Source organism: Dromiciops gliroides, chromosome 1, assembly GCF_019393635.1.
Source record: "Dromiciops gliroides isolate mDroGli1 chromosome 1, mDroGli1.pri, whole genome shotgun sequence".
Taxonomy (NCBI): domain Eukaryota; kingdom Metazoa; phylum Chordata; class Mammalia; order Microbiotheria; family Microbiotheriidae; genus Dromiciops; species Dromiciops gliroides.
In genome coordinates, this window is record NC_057861.1 from 667144695 (window position 1) to 667169218 (window position 24524).

General features: G+C 42.0%; 1 protein-coding gene across 2 annotated transcripts; it reads left to right on the forward strand.

Moving 5' to 3' along the window:
- The first annotated feature begins 683 nt into the window (after nucleotides 1–683).
- On the forward strand, nucleotides 684–24169 carry CDC25A (cell division cycle 25A). 2 transcript variants are annotated; one of them, XM_043975648.1, is made up of 15 exons: nucleotides 684–965; nucleotides 2697–2776; nucleotides 4281–4323; nucleotides 4654–4690; nucleotides 5540–5641; nucleotides 6725–6838; nucleotides 8786–8917; nucleotides 10054–10128; nucleotides 11187–11351; nucleotides 12617–12715; nucleotides 14171–14233; nucleotides 14336–14434; nucleotides 20212–20342; nucleotides 21450–21561; nucleotides 21935–24169. In XM_043975648.1, the coding sequence occupies exons 1-15, from the start codon at nucleotides 808–810 to the stop codon at nucleotides 22073–22075; spliced, it is 1551 nt and encodes a 516-aa protein (XP_043831583.1). In that variant the 5' UTR covers nucleotides 684–807; the 3' UTR covers nucleotides 22076–24169. The 2 variants fall into 2 exon arrangements, with proteins under 2 accessions (XP_043831583.1, XP_043831584.1); XM_043975649.1 differs by having other exon boundaries at nucleotides 8849–8917.
- Nucleotides 24170–24524: the final 355 nt, after the last annotated feature.

Below are 24524 nucleotides of genomic sequence, written 5' to 3' on the forward strand. Positions count from 1 at the left end.
AGACCGTGCAGTTCCTTTTGGTATCTCGCGTGGCATGCTGGGAGTCACCGCTTCCATCCTCTGGTTCTCTTTCTCCTTCTTCCAGTTTGCCCTTCCCCCACCCCTACTTCCGCTTCTCGACCTTGGTCCCACCTCCTTTTGAGACGCCTCCTGCTGGAACAGTTCTCCGACAGTCTTCCCTCCTTGCATTCTTATTGGTTATGCCTGGCTGCCCTTCAGGGGGTGGAACGGAGGATACGTTTTCTGATTGGTGATTTGGGTTTGGCGCCAAATAGGAAAGGTGGGCGGGGCAGCAGCGGTACTCTGCGAGCGGCTACTGCTAAACACCCGAGCAGCTGGGGCGGGAGATCCCCTGGGCACTGGTGCGGTCTTCCTCCCTGCTCGCCGCCGCCACCGCGTCTGGGCTGACTGAGTTGAAAGAAGGCGGCTCGGGCCTGTGTCCTTGGCCTGAGGTTCTCCACCTGCCCCTCCACCCCGTCCTCTTTTCGTCCCCTGCGCCCGCCCCGTTTTGTTTGGGTTCAATCCTCGGGTTGGCGGCGCCTGCCCGCGCGGCCCTGGAACTCCTTGCGTGTGGGCATCGTTCATTCGGTGCCCGAGGGACCTGCCCGCCCCGCCCCTCCGCGGCGCCCGCGCCCCCGAATCTCGGGGTCGTGTTTGTGTTTGACCCGCGGGTGGCCCGGCCCGCGCGCGCGCGCCGCGCTCCGGGAGGCGGTGGGGACAGCGGGGCGCGGGACGAGGCGGGCGGGCGGGCGATCCACCTGGGGGCGAGGAAGAGAACGAGAGGCGGCGCCGCCGCCACTGCTCCTGATGGAGCTGGGCCCGGAGCACCCGCACCGCCGCCGCCTCCACTTTGCCTGCAGTTCGCCGCCCGCGGTCGTCAAGGCCCTGTTCCCCGCCGGCCCCGGGGGGCTGTCCCCGGTCACCAACCTCGCAGTCACCATGGACCAGCTGCGGGGCCTGGGCAGGTGAGAGGGGGCGGCCTGGGCTTCTCCAGGGACCCTCCCCGCAGCTCAGGGACGCCCCTTCCCCGGAGCCTTCTGTCTTCCCCATCCATGTGCCCGGAACCCTCTCCCAAGGCCAAGTTACCCCCCCCCCAAGTTCACCCTGGTTTTGTTCTCCCCTCTCGTCCCATGTGCTCTCTCTCCCCCAGCCCCTGCCCCTAGCCAATACACCCCGGGCTGGCCCTCCCTTTCATTCCCGTTCTGCACCCCATCCCCCACGTCACCCACGTTCTACCCCGGCTCTCATCCCCCTCCCCTCCCACCTCCAGCACACCCAGGGTCCCTCCCCATGCCCGCCTCACCCCATCCCCATGTGTCAGACACTGAAGCCCATGGTTCAGACACTCGGAGAGCACCAAGAATTCGGTTTTAGAATCACAGGACCTGGTTTTTCAGTCTAGACTCAGCCCCTTAGTAGCTGTGACCTTGGACAAGTCACTGCCCTTTCTGAGCCTCATTTTTCTTATCTGCAAAATGAGAGGATTGCACTGGATCATCTCTCTCGATTCCTTTCAGCTCCAGATCTAGGATCCTAATCTATCCCAGCCCCTTCCACTTACATTCTGTCCCAGCACACAGTCCCTCCTTCCCACTGCCAAGTAAATCCTAATATTTATAACATCCCCACCCCCCATATGTTCTTCCCATTTTTGTACTATGGACTCTACCTCACCAAGTACTCACTGACCTCTCTTTTTTATTTTGGGACCTCTGTCCCTTACCCCCCACCTTTCTTATTTCTTCTCTCAGACTTTACAGTCCCCCCAAGAATGGACATTCTTCTCCAACCTCCCTGATTTGTTCCCCCTGTTCCCTCCCTTTCTCCTCTCTTCTTCTGCCCAAGTATATACCACCCCATCTAAACTTTTCTTCTCATTCTCCCTGCACCAACTGTACCCTGGTCTTATCCTCACCATGTTCCATTTTCGCTGTCTCCCTCATAACTTTTCATCTCTACCAAGTCTGGACTTCTCTCCAACTTACCTATATTCTAAAATCTTTGAATCTCCTGCCTTCCTACCTACTTTTGCCACAGCCTTTTAACAGGATTTACAGCAGGAATAGCTCTCCCAACGTAAGCATTCCATTTTCTTTTTTCTTTCTTTTTTTTTTTTAAAGGCACATGGCTAGTTGGCCTGTGAATTAACCACAATTTCCTAGCATGTGGTCCAGGGTCAGTCACCTTGCCTCCATCTTACTATGGGCCTGGGTGGTCCCCTTCCCCCACACAGTGCTTGTACTACACATGGCTTATAGAAGGGGTAAACTGAAGGCTTTTCTTGCAACCTAGTCTCTTCTTAGTAAACATGTTTCCTCGTTCCCTTGCCTTTTTGACTATCAATTTCTGGAATGCTGTTTTCCATTGTAACCTTGTTCTAAACTCCCCCAAATAAACATAAAACCCCACAAGACTAAGGTATTTTCCTTAGAGGTAGAGGGGCCTAAGGAGCCTTGGGTGGTATTCTTAAGAGCTTTGAATTCCACAAGGCCTTAGGTGCTATGCTCCAAGCTGTTGGCCTACCCCCTCTCATTGTGTTAAGGAATTGTGATGGGCAGGAGTGGAACCAAGGAAGGCATTAAATAGTTTGATATTTTGCCTCTGACTCACTGATCACCCATAGTCTGTGGAGAAGAAGGGTTCTTGTGGCCAGATTTCAAAACTGCTTATAAAGAATTGTGTGGTTCTGTTTGCAGTGAATGTGAGCAGCAGCTGGAAATGAAGAGCAGCAGCAGCAGCCTACAGCGGACAAGCTCCTCAGATTCTACAGATTCAGGTATTCTTTCGTTTGCATTCAACAAATATTTGTTGTGTGCGCCCACTGTGCTGGGGTAGGCCTTGTGAAGGACAGAGGACATACTAAACTCGTCTCCTTTTCAAGAAGCTTCTAATTTAATAGAGGAGGTATGACATACATAAATAATTGAAAGGTATGGCAGTATTGATAAATGCCACAAGAATAATATTATATGAATTATTACTTATATGAAGTATAATATGACTATATTACTGAAATACCAAGGAGGAGGAGTTTGCTTCTGCAGAGAGGATCAAGGGTCATAAACATAGTGTCTAAGAATGGGTGAATTTTCAGTAGGAATAAATGGAGATTGGAGTAGAGTGGCCCTCTAGACAAAGAGGATGAATGGTGTTATCAAAGACTCATTGAATGTTAAAGGAAGGTAGGAAAGGACAAGCTATGTCCAGGGAATAGTAAGTGGTCCATTTGGTTGAAGTAGAGGAGTGTGTAGAAGAGTACTTGGAGAGAAGGTTCATTCCCTTCAGATTTCCTGTATGAGTGATTATTTCTTGCCACTCGGAAGGGGAGTGGGTAGGCAGGTGGTGGTTTCAGACTATGCCAATTCCATTATACAAATGCGTTTCCTGGGGGTTGGTGAGTCTAGGCTACTCCGGGCTTGGTGTGTAAATTAGATTAAACCTCTAAGATTTTCTGCCTTTGGAAAGTAGGAATTCCTTGCTGGGTGCCATTTTTTTTTAGACACGAAGTCAGGACCTTACCAAATCTCTCCACAGTGGCTCTCACTACTGTTTGTTCCTGTTACCCTGGCAAGATGGGTAAATGATCTGAATTAGAGGCTGATGTTGTTTGCCCACTCAGATGTACTTGCACTGACCAGGTACTTGCCTCTGGTCTAGGGGAGGCAGATGACATGAATATTAAGCATAAACCAGATAACCCATCCCTGAATAATCAGAAGATGGCTTTAACAGTTCACCTAGCCTACTTTTTCCCTTAAGTCTTACTTCACTGATCATGACTCCAGAGCAGAGAAAAGCATTATGTCTCCTTCTGAGGCAGCTGGGTGGTGAAGTGAATAGAGGATCTAGGGTCAGGAAGTCCTAAATTCAAGTCTTGCATCAGATACTTGCTAACTCTGTGACCCTGAGCAAGTCACTTAATGTCTGTCTGCCTGAGTGGCCTTATCTATAAAATGGAGGAGATAATAATAGCACTGAGCTCCCAGCATTATGAGATCACAGGTACAATGTTTTGCAAAATTACACTATATAAATGCTAGCTATTATTCAGAATGCATGCAAAGTGCTGCCACATACCCCACTCCACATATACATACAACTTGAACCAATCCTGTCCATCATTGTAGACTGATTCCCTCAAAAAGCAGGTACTGGGTCTTCGGTTTCAAATGAAATATTCAGAGTTAATAATAGAAGGAATTAAAATATTATCATAACTACTTACAGAGCAGCTGAATCACAGTGGCCATGTAGTCAAGACTTTTTCCCTACCCCAACAGGTTTTTGTCTGGATTCTCCTGGGCCCCTGGATAGAAAAGAAAAGTATGTATTTGCTCCTTTTAATATTTTATGCATTTCGAAACATTAGGGGTTCATAGTCTTCACCAGTTTGCAGAAGAGGTCTATAATACACAAAGATTTAAAGCCCCAGTCTTATGGAAATGTATTTAAGAGAATACTTTGTTTGAGCCCAGTCATTTTCCCCAGAAGCTTATGGTATTTTGGGTTGTGTGAATTTGGGGAAATGTTGTTCACTTTCCTTAGGCATTTAAGTAAGTGGGTTTGCCTAAAAGGAAAGAATTGGTTGCTGATCAATATTGGATTACTTAACTAATTATGAACACACCTTCATTTGCTCTGTTCTTATTGCAGCCTTGAAAAACCCATGAGAAGAATAAACTCCCTGCCAGTAAGTTGTTTTCCTTTACTTCAGTATTACTGACTTTGGGCTTAAATCTTGTGTCCAAGGATGATCTTGGTAAAGAAGTGACAGTAAGTGTTACAAATTTCACTGCAAATAAGTTTTTCAGATGGTAAAGAGCTACTTTTTTTTTTTTAAGTGAGGCAGTTGGGGTTAAGTGACTTGCCCAGGGTCACACAGCTAGTAAGTGTCAAGTGTCTGAGGCCGGATTTGAACTCAGGTACTCCTGACTCCAGAGCCGGTACTCCATCCACTGCGCCACCTAGCCGCCCCCAAAGAGCTACTTTAAGAAAGGGGAAGAGGAACCTCTCACCTAAGAAATCTTCAGTAGAAATGAACTCCTAAGTCTCTGCCCTTTTTACTTCTATTTACAAGTGTTCTGGCTCGAACCAGAGGTGATTTCTCTTTTTCAAAGACATTATAATACCTTGAATTGTCCAAGTATGCAAGTTTGGGAGGGTTATTACCAAGTGTGTTTTTTGTTTTTTGTTTTTTAGTGAGGCAGTTGGGGTTAAGTGACTTGCCCAGGGTCACACAGCTAGTAAGTGTTAAGTGTGTGAGGCCGGATTTGAACTCAGGTACTCCTGACTCCAGGGCTGGTGCTCTATCCACTGCGCCACCTAGCTCCCCCCCCCCCAAGTGTGTTGATAAAAACACATAGAGAAAGAAATTTCTTTTTTTTTTTCTTCATAGCTGCCTAAAGATTGTGGGATAACTGCTTAGATTGTTTCTAGTTAGCTATGTTTTCCTTTGAGTAATTGAATTATTAGTTAAGGAAACTTTACTGAGTTATCAATTACCCTACTGATGTCCAATTTATTTTTGTCATCTCAACAGCAGAGGCTCCTAGGATGTAGCCCTGCCCTAAAGGGAAGCCACTTTGATTCATTTGACTGTGATATCTTTCAGCTAAGTGACCATGATGAAAACAAGGAAAATGTGAGTATGGCTTTAAGGTATTAAGTCAGAGGTGAAGTGGCTTGTGGGAGACTTAAGTTTTTGGCCAAGGCAAAATAATAACAAATTGCCTTGAGGGTAATTGCCAAAACCCTTCCACAGAATTGGAAAGAACAAGGTGTTAGAACTCGGAGATATCAGTGGCCATCTATCTTATAATAGTCTAAGTCCTGAGGTACTTCCCAAAATTCAAATTCTCTCGCTAGCAGGACCCTCTACCATCTGACGCTATCCTACCTTTCTAAACCTACTTCCTACATTCCCCAACACATATACTCTAGATAAATGGTTCTCGTGGTCACTTGAGCATATGTTCCTATCTGGTGCTCTTGACATATTTCCTTTGCTCTTTACATTTTCTCTCTGAAGTGCCTTTTACCAGTGCAGCTTATAAGCCAACCTTTCCTTATGGCCAAGGTGAAATCTTTCATAACCTCCATGAAGCATTACTGTAATGGAAACAAAGAGAAAGGACACAGTGTGAATTCTGTCTATTCAGTTATCTCTCTTCTTTTCCTACTCTGATTCATTTGGAACTAATGTTAATTTTGTTGAGGTGCTATACTAATAAGTGTGGTTTGTCTCTCCAGCTAAGATTGTTTCTAGGGGGTAGTGTCTTGTACCACTTTATTATGCTATATTTGTTACATGGAGTTGGGGTCTCTGACCCAGTCTTATCATAGAGGCTTACTTAGGAAGCATTGTGATTGGTCTGCCATACTCATGCCTAGCAAATAGACAGCTAGAGAGAAGACTCTTAGCAACAAAATGTAAAGAATAACTTGAAAAACTTTGATTCTTTATTACAAAGACACTTGGAAACAAGACTAAGCAGTCTTGAGAGACCTGATCTCATCACTGTAAATGCTAGGCCCCTATGTAAATTATTTTATTTATCAATAATGACATAGGTATCTTTTGGTTCTATAGATTATAATATCTTTTGTGTGATAAAATCTGAACTCTTAATTTTGAGGTAGTCATAATAAACCTCACCTGATCTATATCTGAACAAACATGGAGGGTGGTAGGAAAGGTCTTAAAATCAGTTGTGCTGTCCTGCAGGAGGTCTTTGAATTTAAAAAGCCAACAAGACCTGTACCCCGTGGCCCTCTTCATGGACTTGGAGAGGTCAAAGATGTCTTCACCCAAAGGCAGAATTCGGCCCCTGCTCAAATGGTATGTCTTCTTTGTTTCAACTTGCCCACGTTCTCTTGGTTAAGGGGAAATTCTGGGACCTTTTCCACAGAATGAATGTACCCTATAGGCTTTGGGACTATCCTGTGGCTGAAACTTATAACATTGCCAGGCAGACCTGAGTTATACGTGGAGGTTTGGTCAGAATGCCAGAGAGGAAGGGAGAGTGTGGGTCCATATTTATCCAAGGCCTGCTGCCAGTTCTGGTCAACACTATTCCTCCTCAATTAGTGTGCTGCAGGATTGTGACTCTTCTCACAGTTTTGTGCCCAGTTTTCCCCCAGAAAATAGTACTCTTAGATGACAAGGATGTAACCTCTGGAGATGGTTTTATAAGAGCTATTGTACCAGTCATTATCCAGTCAGCCATCTCCCTGCAAGGTCTGATACTTAAACTGTCAATAATAGCAACCACGTTCATGTATTTGACTACCATTAGTCAGAAATACTATTAGTTCTTAGGTAGTTTCCCAAATGTTAGCTTAAATTGGGTCAAACTAGTAGCATTAGGGAGCTTCAGGGCTGTGTTAAGCAAAGAAGCTTTAATTCCTTTTCATAATTATTATAGAAATTTTTTTTAAATTTTTTTTATTTTTGCAGGGCAATGAGGGTTAAGTGACTTCCCCAGCGTCACACAGCTAGTAAGTGTCAGGTATCTGAGGCCAGATTTGAACTCAGGTCCTCCTGAATCCAGGGCTGGTACTCTACTATGCCACCTAGCTGCCCCCTGTTGTAGAAATTTTAATGATCATTCATCACATCCTGCCCAGGAGTCTTAGGTCCCTGAATTTGAAACCCAAATCTTTATTTGTGGCCTAAAATATAACATTAGAAAAGCAAAATACTTGTCATTTTCAGTGTGAGATTGAAAACTAAAGGGCTGGCCATGCCCCCAAGGCATAGTTTGAAATAATATGGGCCTAAAGTAGATGGTCACAAGGGGTTGATTGACAACCCACTAATCATTCAACAAGTATCTATTATGCTTGCTATATGCCAGGTACTGTTAAACACTGAATATAGGATTAGGAGAGTGTTCCCAAGGACCTTACATTCTACTGGAGGAATACAGCATGTTTACAGATAAACAAATAAAAGGCATATATAAAATGCAAGTGATTTGGGAGAGATGGGGAATCCAGAAGGATTCTCAAAGGAGATATCACTTGGAGCTTAGTTTTGAAGGAAGCTGAGGGTTTTAAGAGGTAAAGAGAAAGGAGGGAGAATTCTCTAAGTATTGAATGTCTGCAACAACATGGAGGTTGCAGATGCAACTTCACATACAGGTAATAGTGAGTAGGCTGGTTTGCCTGCAATATCAATTACATGACGGGGAGAAATATGCAATCAGCCTTGAAAGAGGAGCTGAAGCAAGATGGTAAAGAGCATCAGGCGCCAAACAGAGGAGTTGGTATTTTATCCTAGCACATTTGGGAACCACTTGAGCATTCTGGGGGATGGGGTCAGACATGTGCTTTAGGAATATAAATTTAGTGGCTGTGGAAAGAATAGCTTGGAGAAGCAGGAGATTGGTCTGGGCCAGAGATAATGAGTGCCTAAACTAGGGTTGTTGTGGTTTCAGTGGAGAGAACAGGCTGTAGGTAGAAAATAATTGAGTAGCATCAAAAGGACTTGATGACTGACTGGATATGGGAACCAATGAGAGCCAAGGCTGGAGGCTAACTTCAGGGTAGAAAACCTGGGTGACTGAAGGAATGGCAGTGCTCTTGACAGAAAGAGGGAAGGAGGAGGGAGGAAACTGGATTTGAGAGGCAAAACGGCTAAGAACTGGCAGCTCCTGTATGTGGGAGGAGAGAGAAATGTCATGGGTAACACCAGATCTTGACCAAGTCCCCCGGAATCTATTGAAGGGAGTAACATTTGACCTGATCTATGAAGTTCTAACAAAACCCATGAATTATCTTCTAGTTTTCCACCAATGAAAAGGATAACAGTGAACTTGCAAACTACTTCCCTCTCTTCCTGCCACAGTCTCCTCTGACCTGTGTGTCTGATGAAGATGATGGATTCCTGGAACTACTTGATGGAGAGAACCTGAAGGTACCTCCCTTTCCCTGCACCCCTAAACATCCTCTGAATTTGCCCAGGAGTTCCAGAACATACTTATTTGGGCCTCTTGTGAAAATGAAACCCAAGGCTTGAATTGAACAAAGCAGATGTCAAGTATTGGGGGGCCTGTGTGCTGGATATTGTTGAACAAGCTACTAAAGAATGCTGGTGAATCAGGTTTCAGGGGAAAAAACTAGTGTGAAAACAATAAGAAGAAATTAATTTTTAAACCTCATGAGGTGAACTATAAATGCCATAAGAGTTATAGTCCTGTGGTGAAAATGGAGTAGGAGCTAGCTTTATTTTGAAGACTGGGTAGCATATAGATAGCCATTGGAATGGAAGGAAAGCGAACTACATAAAACAATATAAAAGAATAAACATAGGGGGCAGCTAGGTGGCACAGTGGATAGAGCACCAGCCCTGGATTCAGGAGGACCTGAGTTCAAATCCGACCTGAGACACTTAACACTTACTAGCTGTGTGACCCTGGGCAAGTCACTTAACCCCAATTGCCTCACCAAAAAAAAAAAAGAGTAAACATAGTGTGGTTGGGGGGAACAGCAAGACCTTTGGACAGGAGCAGAAATGTGTTAGCCTGGTAGAAAGGATGACATATTATAAAGGGCTTTGAGATAAAGCCAAATAGAAGATTAAACTGAGTTGTATTAACTTTGGCTTTGTGAATTCAAGAAAACCCTTTAAATTAATCATCTCATGTTTCCTTACTTTTGTACGGTATTTCTTTGACCCTTGCTAGGGTAATAGAGGCATCAAATAGCACCTATCCCCAGTAAGACCTAAGTCTAGTAGGCCTGAGTAAAGACTGATCACAATGTCAAAGATCAAAACTACAGTGTTGTTATTTTTAGAGGCTCCTTGGAGTGAGAACATAATTAAGAATGCATGATTTGCTTGCTTGTCTCCAGAATGGTTGTAAGAAGATTACTGACCTCTGCCAGGTTAACTGTTGTAAAATGTAGCAGTTGACCCTCTTGATGCACCCCACCTCAAAAGTAGATAGACCTTAGAGAGGTAATACCCTCTTCTTCCTTTAGGCCGATTGTCAGGATCACATCTAAACTGTTCAAACCATTTACAATCTCTCTCTTTTTTTAATCATTTAGAATGATGATGAAACTTCATCATGTATGTCAAGCCTTTGGACAGCTCCCCTCGTGATGAGAAGAACATCAAACCAAGTAAGTCAGAGTATTATTGACCAAAATTCTTAAAGAACTCAAGGCTAAGGGTCTGTGGCCATGCTAAACAGATGGTTCCTGGCATCACTCAAATAGATCCAGACCATAGCCTTGAATCTTTCTCATACTCCTTTTCTTCTGTATCTCTAAAGTTTAACACCTTTACAGTCACCAATTAAAGAGCAAAACTTAATTACAAGGTAAGAAAAGTTAGGGATCTACCATATACCTATAGGTCAGTTACATACTCGTTTATATTTGTTTAACAAAATTTAACTCAGTGAATACAATCAGTAAAAGGCCACTACTCTAGATTTTGACCCCAGTCTAGGTAGCACATTTTTTCAGCATGCAATTTTTCCTTATATGTCCTATCTCTCAGTTCCTGATCAGACTTATTTAACCACTAAACGCCAACTTAATGATTCTATCTTCTTTTCAGTTTTACTTATTACCTTTGAACAAATCTCTGTTCTCTAAGCCCTTTCTTCCTGGATGAAATCTCCCAAGCATCTTCTTGCTGTTTCTGAAATGAATATTATGTATAGTTGGGTTCTATTTCTGCACTGCTCATCCTCAAGAAAACCCATCTATTCCTTTTGTCTCTTTATTAGTTCTTACTCTTCTCACTCATAAAATGTTGACTTTTTCCAAGTTTTGGTCATTCTTTGTCTCCTTTGCTATACTCCTTTTCCTTAAGAGTTCATAACTCTTGAGGCTACTTAATTATGACTTCTGCCTTTTATCAGGTTGGCCACCCTTTGACTACAACCTGGTGCAGTTAATCTGAAAGGGTTAATTGTGAACATTGGTTCTTAAACAGTTTGGAAGGAGAATAACCACAGAACTAGGCCTGGCTCTGAGTCAGTAGAATTGAGGGCAGTTCGGAGAAAGCAGAGTCATTTCTTACAAATGCCTGCATGATAGCTCCTCAAGGGGCTTTCAGCATTGGCAGAGCCCTGGGAGCTAGTCCATTCCCCATTGAGATACCAGCTACTTCTTATTCATTCCTCTAACCCTTGCCTGAGCATAATGTGTAATCAGTGTGTCATTCTCAGGGTAAACGGTGTAAGCTGTTTGAGTCTTCATCTACACCCAGCACCACTACCCGTTCTGTGTTGAAGAGACTGGAACGTTCTCCTGAGGATTCCCCACCAGGAAACACAAAAAAGAGGAGAAGCACAGTAGAGGAACCTACTGAAGAAGCAATGAAACTCAATGAGGTTTGTTTGATTGTTATACTGATAGGAGACAGGGTGTGTGGGGCGGGGGGACTCTGGGCCTTTCTGTTATAGTCTCATTTCCACAGCATTTCTATTCCATTGTTTCATGCCCTCTTTATTTGTCATACAGACCATCTGACTCTCTACTTCTTACAAACTTAATTTATGAGGCCTTTTGATTTCCATAGTCAGTTCTACAAATAGCATACCTAATTATTTTTTTAAAAGAAAACCTTGAAGGAACTGGAAGGTGAGGTGATGGCAAAACCACAAAGTTCCTCAATATCAACTGTCCATTGGATTCTTTTCTAATGAATGATGCTGTGTGTTATGACTCAGCCTTGTGTTTCTGAGAGCTTCACCTTGAAACTGAGGCCTCAAAGTCTCACTCAGCTAATCAGTTGAGTTGGTTCTCCATGTGGAACTACTGGGGGGGGGGGGGGGAGACCATAGCCAGCCTTCTTATGAATAGTTTTTGCTAGTCACTAGGAGAGCCCAGCAAGAGAAAAAACAATTCCGACTGCCTCATTCCATATGGAGGACTACATGTTTCTTTTTTGAGGGCTGAATACAACATCAACCTGTAAGAGAAACCATATTCATATAGTTCTGCTTGTGATTGTCTTATTCTGTTCATTCAACACATTCAGAGTCAGTCTAGCCAAACAAGGTAGAAGGACCTGGACAGAGCTTGGTCAAAAGTCCTCTTTCAAAGAGAAGATACTTATGTATATCAAATATAATCTACAGTCTGTTTCATACACATCACAAATCAATTTGTCTCCCATTTAAACACTAAGTTAAACACAACCCCTGCCTGTTTTTGTTTTTTGGGTTGGTAGGAAAGAGACTGGATATTATATGGATTTTTTGTTGGGTGTTGTGTTTTTGTTTTTCACTAGAATTTAAAAGGATAACAAATATTTGTATTCACTGAAGAGATTGGGAGCTGTTGTGGACATAAAATTCTACTTTTGAGACATACAGTAGAAAATAAATTAAATCTTTCCACTTATTTTGCTTCATAAAACAAATTGATAAAATTGGGCAGTAGGAACGCTCACAGGAAAACAAAAACACTATAAAAAAGATTTTTAAATTTTTTATGGTTTAATGGTTATACAAAAATAAAAAGCTTTATCTTTTAGATCACAAGTTGTCCACTAATCATTCACATCAAAGCCAAGTGCTTTCTTTATGTTCCAGGGTTAAGTTCAAAGCCCTAGGTCTCAGGAATCATTCTCCAACTTTGTTTTTTGATACAGAGCCTGCAACCAGCTATATCCCAGTCACCTTCCACAGAAGAGACCATCAAGAGCATTTTGGACAGTGACCAGAGGGACCTCATTGGTGATTTCTCAAAGGTAATCTCCTTGGGATCAAAAAAATTAATAATCATGAATTCAGGATGGTATTGGAAAAGAGTCCACTTGAGTTTGTGTGTGCCAAAGAAGAATTTTTGGACTTAGAGTAATATTGATGAATCTTAAAGAATGGACAGGGTAGCAGTTTTCCAGACTTTGTTGATGCCTTGGAGAGATTCAAGTGAGAGTGGAAGAAAAGCATTCAGGGCAGAGCTGGGCCTGGAGTCAGGAAGACCTGAGTTAAAATCCTACCTCAGCCACTAACTAGCTGTGTGACCCTGGGTAAGTCACTTAACCTCTGTTTGCCTCAGTTTCCTCATCTGTAAAATAAGGATGATATTAACCTCTACATTTTAGGGTTGTTATAAGGATCAAATGATAACTTGTAAAGTGTTTGGCACAGTGCCTAGCACATAACAGACATTCTATAAATGTTGGTTCCTTTCCCATCAAAGCTGAGGTGATTAGTGGCCTAATCCATTTTAGCATTTTAGTCATCCCTTACTGCAGGACTGCCATTTTGGAAAAGTCCTAAGTGGTTACTACAAGGACTGCGATGAGATGTGATAGCCCCGTTGACTTAAAGATAGCCACCAATGGCTAAATCTGTTCTCCATTAGAAATTGAACATACATATTTGTGTCTTTCTTGCCTCCTCAGTGTGTGGGACAGAGTAAGAGGAAGAGAATTTGGATCTGAAAATAAAATAATGTTGAATTTTTAAGAAGAAAAGAAATTGCCACAGTTCTCTCACCCTTACCCAAAGTAAAAATGTCCTTGTAGTGAAAGAGGCAGTGTGGTACAGTAGAGAGAGCATTAAACTTGGAGCCGGAGGATCTGAGTTCAAATTCTGGCTCTGCCACCTGTGTGACCCTGGACAAGTCATTTAACCTTTTGGGTTTCAATTGGTCTAGATGATTTCTGAGGTACCTTCTAGCCCTATGTTGAGGAATTCTTCAACTGGGGCCTCGAAGTTGGTATTTGACTAAATTTCAATATTTGTTTGTTTTGTGATCCCGTTTATTTTATTTTATGCATATAAAAACATTCCATAGGCTTCCCCAGACTTTAAAGGGGTCTATGACATTTAAAAAGTTACAGACTTCTGTGTAAAGTCTATTGTAACAATGTCTGTAGGGCCTTATAGGGTAATAGAAATAGGTCATTTCTAGGCTTACAGGTAACCTTTGACCTCTAACCTACACTGAAAATAGTTCTTGTTGAAATCATTGGCCACAGAGTAAGAGCAGGCTTTATGCTCACACATTGGTATGAAGGTCCTACTCTTGTACTGCTCTGCCAAGATTGGCGGGAAGGGGAGAGCTGCCTGTGGCAAAGGAAAAACTAGGCCCTAAACTAATCTGCCTTGTAACAGTGACTGAGCAAGGAAGTAGTCATACTCACCTGTGCCTGCAGAAGCAGCAGTACTAATTTTTTTTATTGTTTTTGTTGTAGGGTTACCTTTTTCACACAGTTGCTGGGAAGCATGAGGATCTAAAATACATTTCTCCAGAAATAGTAAGTAACTCCCAAAGACTCAGTTGCACCCAAAGTATTTGAGTCTTTAGCTACTAAAAAGAGCTAAAATTAAATCTGCCTCTTCACAATCTCTTTCCTCAGATGGCTTCTGTGTTGAATGGGAATTTTGCAAATCTAATTAAAGAGTTTGTCATCATTGACTGCAGATATCCATATGAATATGAAGGAGGCCATATCAAGGTATGGACTAGCACTGCTATCGAGCAGTGGGGCATCTTGGTATATCTTACAGAGAAGGTAGCTGACACCATTCTAAATGATTATTAGTTGAAAATAAGTTTTTGAGTTTAGTTCCAAACAATCCAATCTTCCCCTTCCCTACTTGAAAATTCGTCTGATGTGATTTTTTTTATTGTACTGTCTCCCCCTTCCCTTGTCCCTCAAAGGGATTTATAAGAACACCAACATTTACTCATGTGCTAACTAGAGATGGGATCTCTTTGCAGGTGGGGGCGTGCTCACTTGGAATGTGGAGGGTTTTGACAGTTAAGCACCTGATCCCAAGGTTTCATCACTTTGATAACTATTCTACTCTCTTCATTTCTCAATTTCTTAACTTCTTTAATTATTTTTTGTTTTGTTTTTTGAGAGGCAATGGGGGTTAAGTGACTTGCTCAGGGTCACACAGCTAGTAAGTGTTAAGTGTCTGAGGCCGGCTTTGAACTCAGGTCCTCCTGAATCCAGGGCCAGTGCTTTATACACTGCACCACCTAGCTGCCCCAACTTCTTTAATTTAATTATCAATGACTCAGATTCAAATCCTAGACATTACTGTCACTTAAAACTGCACAAAAGCAATTGAATTTTGAAAATCCCTTCTCTGATGGAAAACTTTTTCTTTTTAGCCAATGGGATCACTGCTTTTGAATAAAAAGGCAGAATACAATCTAAGTTAATATGTAGAAAAATGTTGGCAAAATAAAAACTGTTGTATTGGGAAAATAAGTATGTCAGTATTTTCTATACTCACCTAGCAGTGAAGTATGTTACAGATATAATATTTTAAGAAATCAGTTTCATGGATATATAAAATTTTGTATAAGTTCATTTAATGGAATTTATAGTGCATATTAAAAGCATGGTACGAATGGTCATTTTAATTTTCTTATATTAATAAGGAAGCACAGTTTGCTACAGGTAGCACTTACCATAATTCACGTCAGATTTATAATTTGTTACACGTCTTTGCAGTTCAGCAAATTCCCTTAACAAAACAATTAATTAATAAAACAATTCTAAAATGCTGTTCACTCAGGACAGAAAATAACTTTGTCTATATTTTAAAAATAATAAGGTTTTAACGTATGCTTATTTAATTCAGGTATATAGAATTTTACATGAGCTTAAAGAGGAATGAAAATACTTAAAGAGTAATAAAAAATCATTAGTTTTATAGTTTAAATGTTCAAAAGTTTCTGTAGCTGTTGATTGATTTGAATTTATGTAATCAAACTTGGAACATAAAAAAGTAGTGAAAGTTCATATTACCTTTCACATATATCTAAATATCAAATTACATCAGTTGACCATGAACCTAATTTGAAGTATAATTAAAGATTAAAAGGAGACAAAACAAAACAAAAAAAGAAACTTCTAGGAATTACAGAATTTCTTTTAAAAAAAAAACAAACTGAAAATTGCCTAGCATCCCAAGGTAATATGTAAAAAAATCTTTATGCTGCTCAATGAGATCTGTCCAGTTCTTATAATAAACTGTTATGTGGCATTAGTTTTATGGCATTCACTTTATTGTATGTGTAAAAAACTTTCTACCCCCTCTTTCTTCCTGGACCATATACCTTCATCATGATCTCTGGACCCCCAGTCCCTCCTAGTTGTAGTCTATCACTGTTCAAAATTCATTTCAGTCTTTACTTTGTAGTCAGCTTTTTTTTTCCCCCAGCTATTTCAGCAAAACATGAATTTCTACCCCTGAATTCCTTATTTTCACCCAGCTAACACCCCAGCCTTTAATAACCCCTGACCAATCCTCTTTTCTAATCTTCCTGAGTGGTATAGTAATGCTACAGGAAGTCAAGGGTCTATCATATAGAAATTTATGCTTTCTGACCTCCATTGAGTTCTCATTTCTTCAGGACAGTCCTCTTCCATTTCTTTTGACTATCACGTGGTGTTATCTAACTGTTCCAAATTTCCTTCATCCTCCCCCACTCTTCCCACATGAACAGATTTCCTATTTTACTAAGAATTGAAGCCATCTTGGGAGTTTGGGGCTCCCTTTCTGTTTTTACCCATTCTTCCTGCCGAGGGGTAGCTAAGAGGCACAGTGAATAAAACACTGGGCTTGGAGTCAGGAAGACTCATCTTCCTGAATTCAGATCTGGCTTCAGACATACTGGCTGTGTGACTCTGGGCAAATCACTTCACCTTGTTTGTCTCCGTTTCCTCCTCTGTAAAATGATCTGGAGAAGGAAATGACAAACCCCTCCAGTATCTTTGCCAAGAAAACCCAAAATATAGTATCACAAAGAGTCAGACACAACTGAAAAATGACTGGAATAATAACAACAATGGGGTGGGGTGGGGGGGCAATGAGGGTTAGGTGACTTGCCCAGGGTCACACAGCTAGTAAGTGTCAAGTGTCTGAGGCCAGATTTGAAATCAGGTCCTCCTGAATTCAGGGCCAGTGCTCTATCCACTGCGCCACCTAGCTGCCTTTTTTTTTTTTTTAAATAACTGCCTTGTCTCAGAGTCTAAACTTGCACCTTCTTCAGATCAGCTGAAACTTCCTTCTAAATTGGGTTCCCATTCCTCTGTCTGCAAAACATACTCTGGTTAACAAGATACTTCCACCCTTGGTGCTTTTTTAAAAAACAAACAAAACACCTTTCTTTGGCTCTGCTGTTCTCTCAAGCTATCATCCTATGTTCTTGCCTATCTCACTGTTAAACAAGAGTAATCTATACTTAACCACCAGTCCCCTGTAACAGGACTTCTGTCTTAACCATTTTACTGACATTATAATCTCCACAGTCAATCATGGGATCCAAGATTTAGAGATAAAAGTGGTATTGGTGATAATCTAGTCCAGCCCTTCATTTTTTAGATGAAAGAAAACTGCTTTCTTAATTAACCACTGCTCTTAAATGAGATTGCAACAGTAATAACTAGCAGAGCCAGAATTGAAAATGAGGTTCTCATCAGCAAGTATTATATGCAATGGAGAAAAATTAGAGGCCTTCCCGATAGGATCAGGGGTGAAACAGGGATGTCCATTATCACCCCTATTATTTAATATGGTACTAGAAATGTTAGCTTTAGCAATCAGAAGAAAAAAGGAATTAAAGGAATTAGAATAGGCAAGGAGGAAACAAAACTATCACTCTTTGCAGATGATATGATGGTATACTTAAAGAATCCTAGAGAATCAACTCAAAAATTACTTGAAACAATTAACAACTTTAGCAAAGTAGCAGGATATAAAATAAATCCACATAAATTATCAGCATTTCTATACATGACCAACAAAGTCCAGCAGCAAGAGATAGAAAGAGAAATTCAATTTAAAGTAATATAGATATTACTTTAGTAGATAATATAAAATACTTGGGAGTCTACTTGCCAAGACAAACCCAGGAACTCTATGAACACAACTACCAAACCCTCTTCACACAAATCAAATGAGATCTAAATAATTAGAAAGATATCAATTGCTCATGGATAGGCAGAGCTAATATAGTAAAAATGACAATACTACCTAAATTAATTTACTTATTCAATGCCATACCAATCAGACTACCTAAAAATTATTTTATAGAGGTAGAAAAAATAATAACAAAATTCATCTGAAAAAACAAAAAATCAAGAATATCCAGGGAAATAATGAAAAAAAATTCACAGGAAGGTGGGTTAGCAGTACCAAACCTGGAGCTTTACTATAAAGTGGCAGTCATCAAAACTATCTGGTACTAAGAAATAGAGTGGAGGATCAATGGAATAGGCTAGGCACAGGAAACACAGTAGTAAATGACACTAGTAATGAATGTAGTATTTGAAAATGAGGTTCTCTGATTCTAAATCCACCTCTTTAATACTGTATGATGCTGGGGCGGCTAGGTGGCGCAGTGGATAAAGCACCGGCCCAGGATTCAGGAGTACCTGAGTTCAAATCCGGCCTCAGACACTTGACACTTACCAGCTGTGTGACCCTGGGCAAGTCACTTAACCCCCATTGCCCCTCAAAAAAAAAAAAAATACTGTATGATGCTGATGCTGCTTTTGTTGTTGTTGTTGGGGCAATGAGGGTTAAGTGACTTGCCCAGGGTCACACAGCTGGTAAGTGTCAAGTGTCTGAGGCCAGACTTGAGCTCAGGTCCTCCTGAATCCAAGGCCAATCCACTGCACCACCCAGCTGCCTCTGTACAATGCTTCTTAATTGCCAAACCTAATGCTTCCCTCTCCTTGGCATTCTGATACTGTTGGGCACCCTTTATTCCTCTCAACTTCAATAATGCTAGTTTTATTGCATCTCTTACCTTTCTGATGGATGTTTCTTGTTTTCCTTTGGTGTTTTCTTTTTCCTCTGCCCATCCTGTTCCGTCTCTCATGGTTATCCACAGTCCTCTTTTTTTCTATAAAAACTTACCTACTCCCACTTAAATTATTACCTGGCTCCCAGTGACTTGTAAATGCTCAGCTCTAACCCCAGCCTCTCCCCTGACCTTCATTTCCACCTGTTCACCTGCCTGCTAGATAGGTCAACACTTTAAATATTCTAACTCAACATGTTTAAACAAATAAATTAGTCTCCCCTCTTTCCCCCCAAAAGCCTGCCCTTATGCTAACTTACCTGCTCATATTAGGGGACGGCATGGTCATTCTTGACTTTTCTCCTTTCGTTCCTTCCTGCTTTCGTTCTCACCCTTCTCCATTTCATAATCCATGCTGCTTCCATAGTAATCCTAACTATTGTACAGTTCTGAACATATTGATTACTCTCCTTCTAAAAAATGTATTCACTACCTATATCTGCCAAATAAAGTCCTTAGCCTGGCATCCAAGATCCTTCACAGCATTCCCCTTTGCGCAGTCTCTATTATAGCCAGATTGGGCTACTCACTGTTCCTCAGTATTGTCTTGTCTTCTGCCTCTATACCTCGGTTCATACCCGCATCATAGCTAAAATGGACTCCCTTCTCATCTGCATCTCTACCTATTAATATCTTCCCTTTCCTTCACCAGCACAGAAATCATTTCCTCAGTCATGTGTTTTGTTTTCTTTATTGCCCTATTCAAGTGTCTTGGGCCACCATTCAATCTCTTCTGTTTGTCTTTTCCCTATAGATTGTAAGTTCCCTGGTGATAAAAGGACTGTCGTTTCATTGTCTGTGTAACTCCTAATACCTAGAAAGTTGCACACTGAAGATCATATGTGCTTAAGATATTCTTGGTTGAATTTCCTATTCTAACAGGCTGGTGGTTTTTATATCCTTTAGCTCATTCTGCAGCCATTTAGCCCACTCTTATTAGGTCATTTGACGCGTAAGTTGGGGGCAGCTGTGACTTGGAAATTGGTGAAATCGATTGAGTGGAAAAAGGAGGTACTTGGAAAATTATGCCTCCAAAAGACTTTTGCTTCTGGTCTGACCAGAAAACTGAGGTATAGGTATCCTATACCTCAGAGACCAGGAATGCTGGGGGGGGGGGGGGGGGAATGGTTTGCTGCTACCTTAAGTTACCTCGTGGAGCTCACTAGGAACTTCTATATAGATGCTCAGATGAAATTGATGGCACTGAGGTTGCCTAAGATCCCTAGGAGTCAGATTTGTACCTCGAATGACTTATTCCTTGAGTGACTTTGGCTGTCTCCCTCCCATGCAGCTAATCTGTGGCAGCCACAATGAAACACTGGGTTTGAGGGGTGGGGGCCAAGGGAACTGTTGCACACGAAGGTGCTACCTCCCTCTGGCCTTAGGAGTTTGTTGGTCTCTTCCTAGGGTGCAGTGAACTTACACATGGAAGAGGAGGTGGAAGCCTTCTTGCTGAAGAAACCCATCAGGCCAACGGATGGCAAACGTGTCATTGTTGTTTTCCACTGCGAATTTTCTTCAGAGCGGGGTCCTCGGATGTAAGTAACTGAGCACTCACTCTCAGGTGCAAACTGAACCATTTTTCCTTCCTAGGCTGAACTTCTAAGTATATTATTGACTGAGATTGCTTATTTAGAGAAGTGACATTTATGAATAATTAAAGCTATCCAGAATTGGAATAGGCTACCCAGAGAGATGATAGATGGAATTCTTTTTTCAATTAGATCACACTGTAGGCCCTCTGCGATTACATCACTTTATCTGTAGAATCAAAGCTTATTCAAAAGTTGAACAGATAATTCCTAGAAAATAGCCATTTCCATATTTGAGGCCCTTATTCCTTTTTGTTTATATTATATGTTGGATATAATATTGTATATTATATCCTTACTCTTGAGGCCTTATTCCCAGTACTCTCCATATCCCCACTTCTAATACTTAATTTGGAACTGTAGGGGATAGGCATATTTGATATCTGGTAAACTGGTACCAACCAACCCTAATTAATGACTGAGGCAGCACTTCTTATAAATGCCAAAAGCCTACAGAAGGCTTCCTAAAATTATTGCCTTACCACTGATGCAATGCAAGTCAAGTTGTCAAATGAAAGAGACATTTAGAGTCTGAGAGTAATTAAGAGGCATAGTAAATATATTTTTGATTTCTTGATGTTTTGGGGCCTAAGCAACCGGGATGGGGGTGGGAGGCTAGGGTACAGGATGATCTTTATTTATGGTATTAGTTGGTCATACCATTTTCCACTACTATTTCCTAGCTCTAAAGTGGACTTTTCAAGTACGGTTCTTCTTGCTTATTTACACACACAAGTTTGAAGCAACTACCAGTCCTTCTGGTGCTAGAGAATGGTGGTTCAGAAGTAATGGTAACACATAGGAGCAATAATAAGGGTTTTCTTCCTTTTTCCCCCACCCGTACCCTCCTTCCCTCAGCTAAATCTCCTTTGGTTTTGGGGCAGCTAGGTGGCGGTGGATAAAGTACCGGCCATGGAGTCAGGAGTACCTGAATTCAAATCCGGCCTCAGGCACTTAACACTTACTAGCTGTGTGACCCTGGGCAAGTCACTTAACCCCAACTGCCTCACTTAAAAAAAAAAAATCTCCTTTGGTTTTTCCCTCTTTTTCCAGGTGCAGATTTGTGAGAGAGCGGGACCGACTGGATAATGAATACCCCAAACTCCACTACCCTGAACTATATGTTTTAAAGGGAGGGTACAAAGACTTCTTTTTGAAGTGCAAGGTAAGACTGTCCTAGAACAGCACCTGTCAGTGCCAGTGTTTCACCCATCCATGGGGTGAAAAGAACTCATTACCTCAGGCTCTCAGGAATATTCCTTTTGAGAGGAAGAGACTCAGTTTGTCTCTTAACTGCATACAGACACCAGACCCCTCAGATTGGGAGGTTCTGGTGCCATTCACAGCCTGTATATCCCAGCCTTGAACTTTGACGTGGGGAGGAAGGGATGTGGTGGGATGTGCCCTTGGACAAACAGACCCTAGTTCCACAAATACTGCCTCACTCCTATCTCCTGTGTGTAGAGCTTTCTGTGCCTGGGTATTATGCATGTTGAATTTGAGTCCAATCCTGGGTATATCCTTTTCTCTCTTGCCAGTCGTATTGTGAGCCTCCAAGCTACCGTCCCATGCACCATGAAGATTTTAAGGAAGACCTGAAGAAATTTCGCACCAAGAGCCGGACGTGGGCAGGAGAGAAAAGCAAAAGGGAGATGTACAGTCGCCTAAAGAAGCTCTGAGGGTGAACCTCCTCGGACAGCAGCCAGAGAACCCCCCTGCTCCAGGGTAGCCTGAGGAAAGGGCCCAGCTGAGTAGGTCTCCCTGGCTTCATCTGCAAGCTTGCTTGCTCCACACATGCCGACCACCGTCACCTAGGTCTCGATTATGAGAGCCTCTGCTTCCTGCCATTATCCTGTTGACTACTTTCTTGCTGTCCCTTTGGACCTTTTTAAGATACTTTGATGGGAAAAGCTTTCCTTTGGCAAAGACCAGGAATGCTGTGGGGGGGGTGGGGGGAAGTGGTTTGCTGCTACCTTAAGTTACCTCGTGGAGCTCACTAGGAACTTCTGTATAGATGCTCAGATGAAATTGATGGCACTGAGGTTGCCTAAGATCCCTAGGAGTCAGATTTGTACCTCGAATGACTTATTCCTTGAGTGACTTTGGCTGTCTCCCTCCCATGCAGTTAATCTGTGGCAGCCACAATGAAACACTGGGTTTGAGGGGTGGGGGCCAAGGGAACTGTTGCACATGAAGGTGCTACTGACCAAATACCAAAGACAATCTGAGGAGAAAGGATCTCTGTTGTGTACAACTCCTATGTATTAATTTATTCAACCTTGTCAATCACCTTATTTAACTCCTGGATCATTAGGTCAAAATACTGCCTTTCCAAGTGGAGTATTATTCTAGGGACTGCCTTGGACCCAGGGTCTTCTTTTAATTTTCTTTTTTAAAGAAAAGAAAAAATACTAGATGTTCACAGACTGGTTTGGTTAGTGATAAAACAGGGAATGAAAAGATGAAGTAGCTTTCTAAACTCCAGGAGGTTGTAAGTAGGCCTGTAGGTGGCTTCAAACCAAGAGTGAGATGGAGCTCTGTGATAGAGATGGCGAGTGTCAGACTTGACTATAGCCTTGTGCTAAACTTTGTAACTACCATCGAAGACTCCCAAAGCCACGAGGCTTTAGTGACTGTCCCTTCAGCACGTGCCGTCTGCCTAGACCTGGGGTTTACTATTAATCTTAGAGCGGTAGGGCCTATTTGATAGGTGGCCCCCTGCCCTGCCATTCCTAAACCTTGCTGGGACAGAAGTTACAGTCAAGAAAGCACTTCAGGCAGCTTCAGCTGGGTTATCCCAGATCAGTGTTAGAGCATGTAGCATCTGTATTCCAGGGTAAGGGGTGGGAGAAAATAAGCTCTAAGGCAAGGGTACTTTAATTTGGGTGTTCCTCTCGTATTACTTCCATGGTACCATTCAAAAGCTTTTCCTTTTGATCTGCTCCAAGGCTGAGGAGTTTTCTGAGCTTCAGATTGGTGCTTTTTTAAAAGTTTTGTGTGTGTTTTTGTTTGTTTTTTTTTTTTTTAACAGTCCCATTTCATGTACCATGGGGTGTCAAATCAGTGTTAGAGGAACTGCCTGTGGGTTTTTTTCAGGGGAGGGGACAAAAGCTCTGGGCATTAAGAAAAAGGTTGGGAGTTAGTGTGGAATTGACCATACAGAACTTGTTTCTCAAGAGGGAACCTGGTGGATCCTGAAGGTGAAACTTTCTGGGTTTATCATGTTTAAATTTGAGGGAAAGGGGGTGGTGAATTTATCTTCAGTTGCCCTCTCATCTAGTCCTATGAGAATGGGGGCCTTTGAAAGGACCCCTGTGATAGGAATTAGGGCTAGATCTTGATGTGCCAGAAAGAAAGCTGCCCTGGTATCTACTTTTGTGTGTATTAGATCTTCTAGCCACCCTACGCTCGCTGGCTCTGTTGGGATGCAGCCAAGTTTCCTCAAACACAAATATCACCTTCTTTTCCCCTAAATTCCAAAAAAAGGGAAGTAGGAGTGGAAGGTAGCATGAGAATCAGTGATGTAGGTGACTGGTTGCTGCTATATGTTTTGGGTTTGGGAATTGCATTTAAATGTAAAGCAATCTTGTTGGAAAAAATATGTGATAGGAAGGGGGAGAAGTCCCCCATACACACACACTCCTTGGCTTGGTCCCCAACCTGGTTTTGTATGGACTGATATTGCCCAAGTTACAGGAGTGGAGAGGTTGTAACAGACTTAGGGCTCTATCAGCTAAGCCAGCATTGATAGACTCTTGCAGGCTTTGGAAATAAACAACCTATAACCCAAATCTTTCTGCATCATCTTTGTTGGGATTGATATGCATTTGACTGCCTACCTTTCTTTGTGGTTCTAGAACTGGTAACCCCCTAAAGCTAAGATAAGGTTGAGAGTATCTAAAGAAGGGATTTGTGGTACGGTTGTCAGAATTATTTTTTGTATGTTAGGTCTTAAAAGTAAAATATACAGAAATACTTGAGAATAGACCAGAAGTTACAAGAGTCCAGCAGGCATTCTTGCTGATGAATTTTGGAGACTCTGAACTGGATGGATCTTAAGAGATCACTTTTTCAAGTCTATCCAAGCAGCTTCAATGGAAGATAATAGGAATATTGAAATATCCTGAG

What these genes read in the sequence shown, in the direction of transcription:
- CDC25A (XM_043975648.1), top strand. Translation starts at nt 808, where the DNA reads ATGGAGCTGGGCCCGGAGCACCCGCACCGCCGCCGCCTCCACTTTGCC. An exon ending in ATGATGAAAACAAGGAAAAT is followed by an intron (nt 5,642 to 6,724) that starts GTGAGTATGGCT and finishes GCTGTCCTGCAG; the next exon opens with GAGGTCTTTGAATTTAAAAA. An exon ending in TCAGAGCGGGGTCCTCGGAT is followed by an intron (nt 20,343 to 21,449) that starts GTAAGTAACTGA and finishes CTCTTTTTCCAG; the next exon opens with GTGCAGATTTGTGAGAGAGC.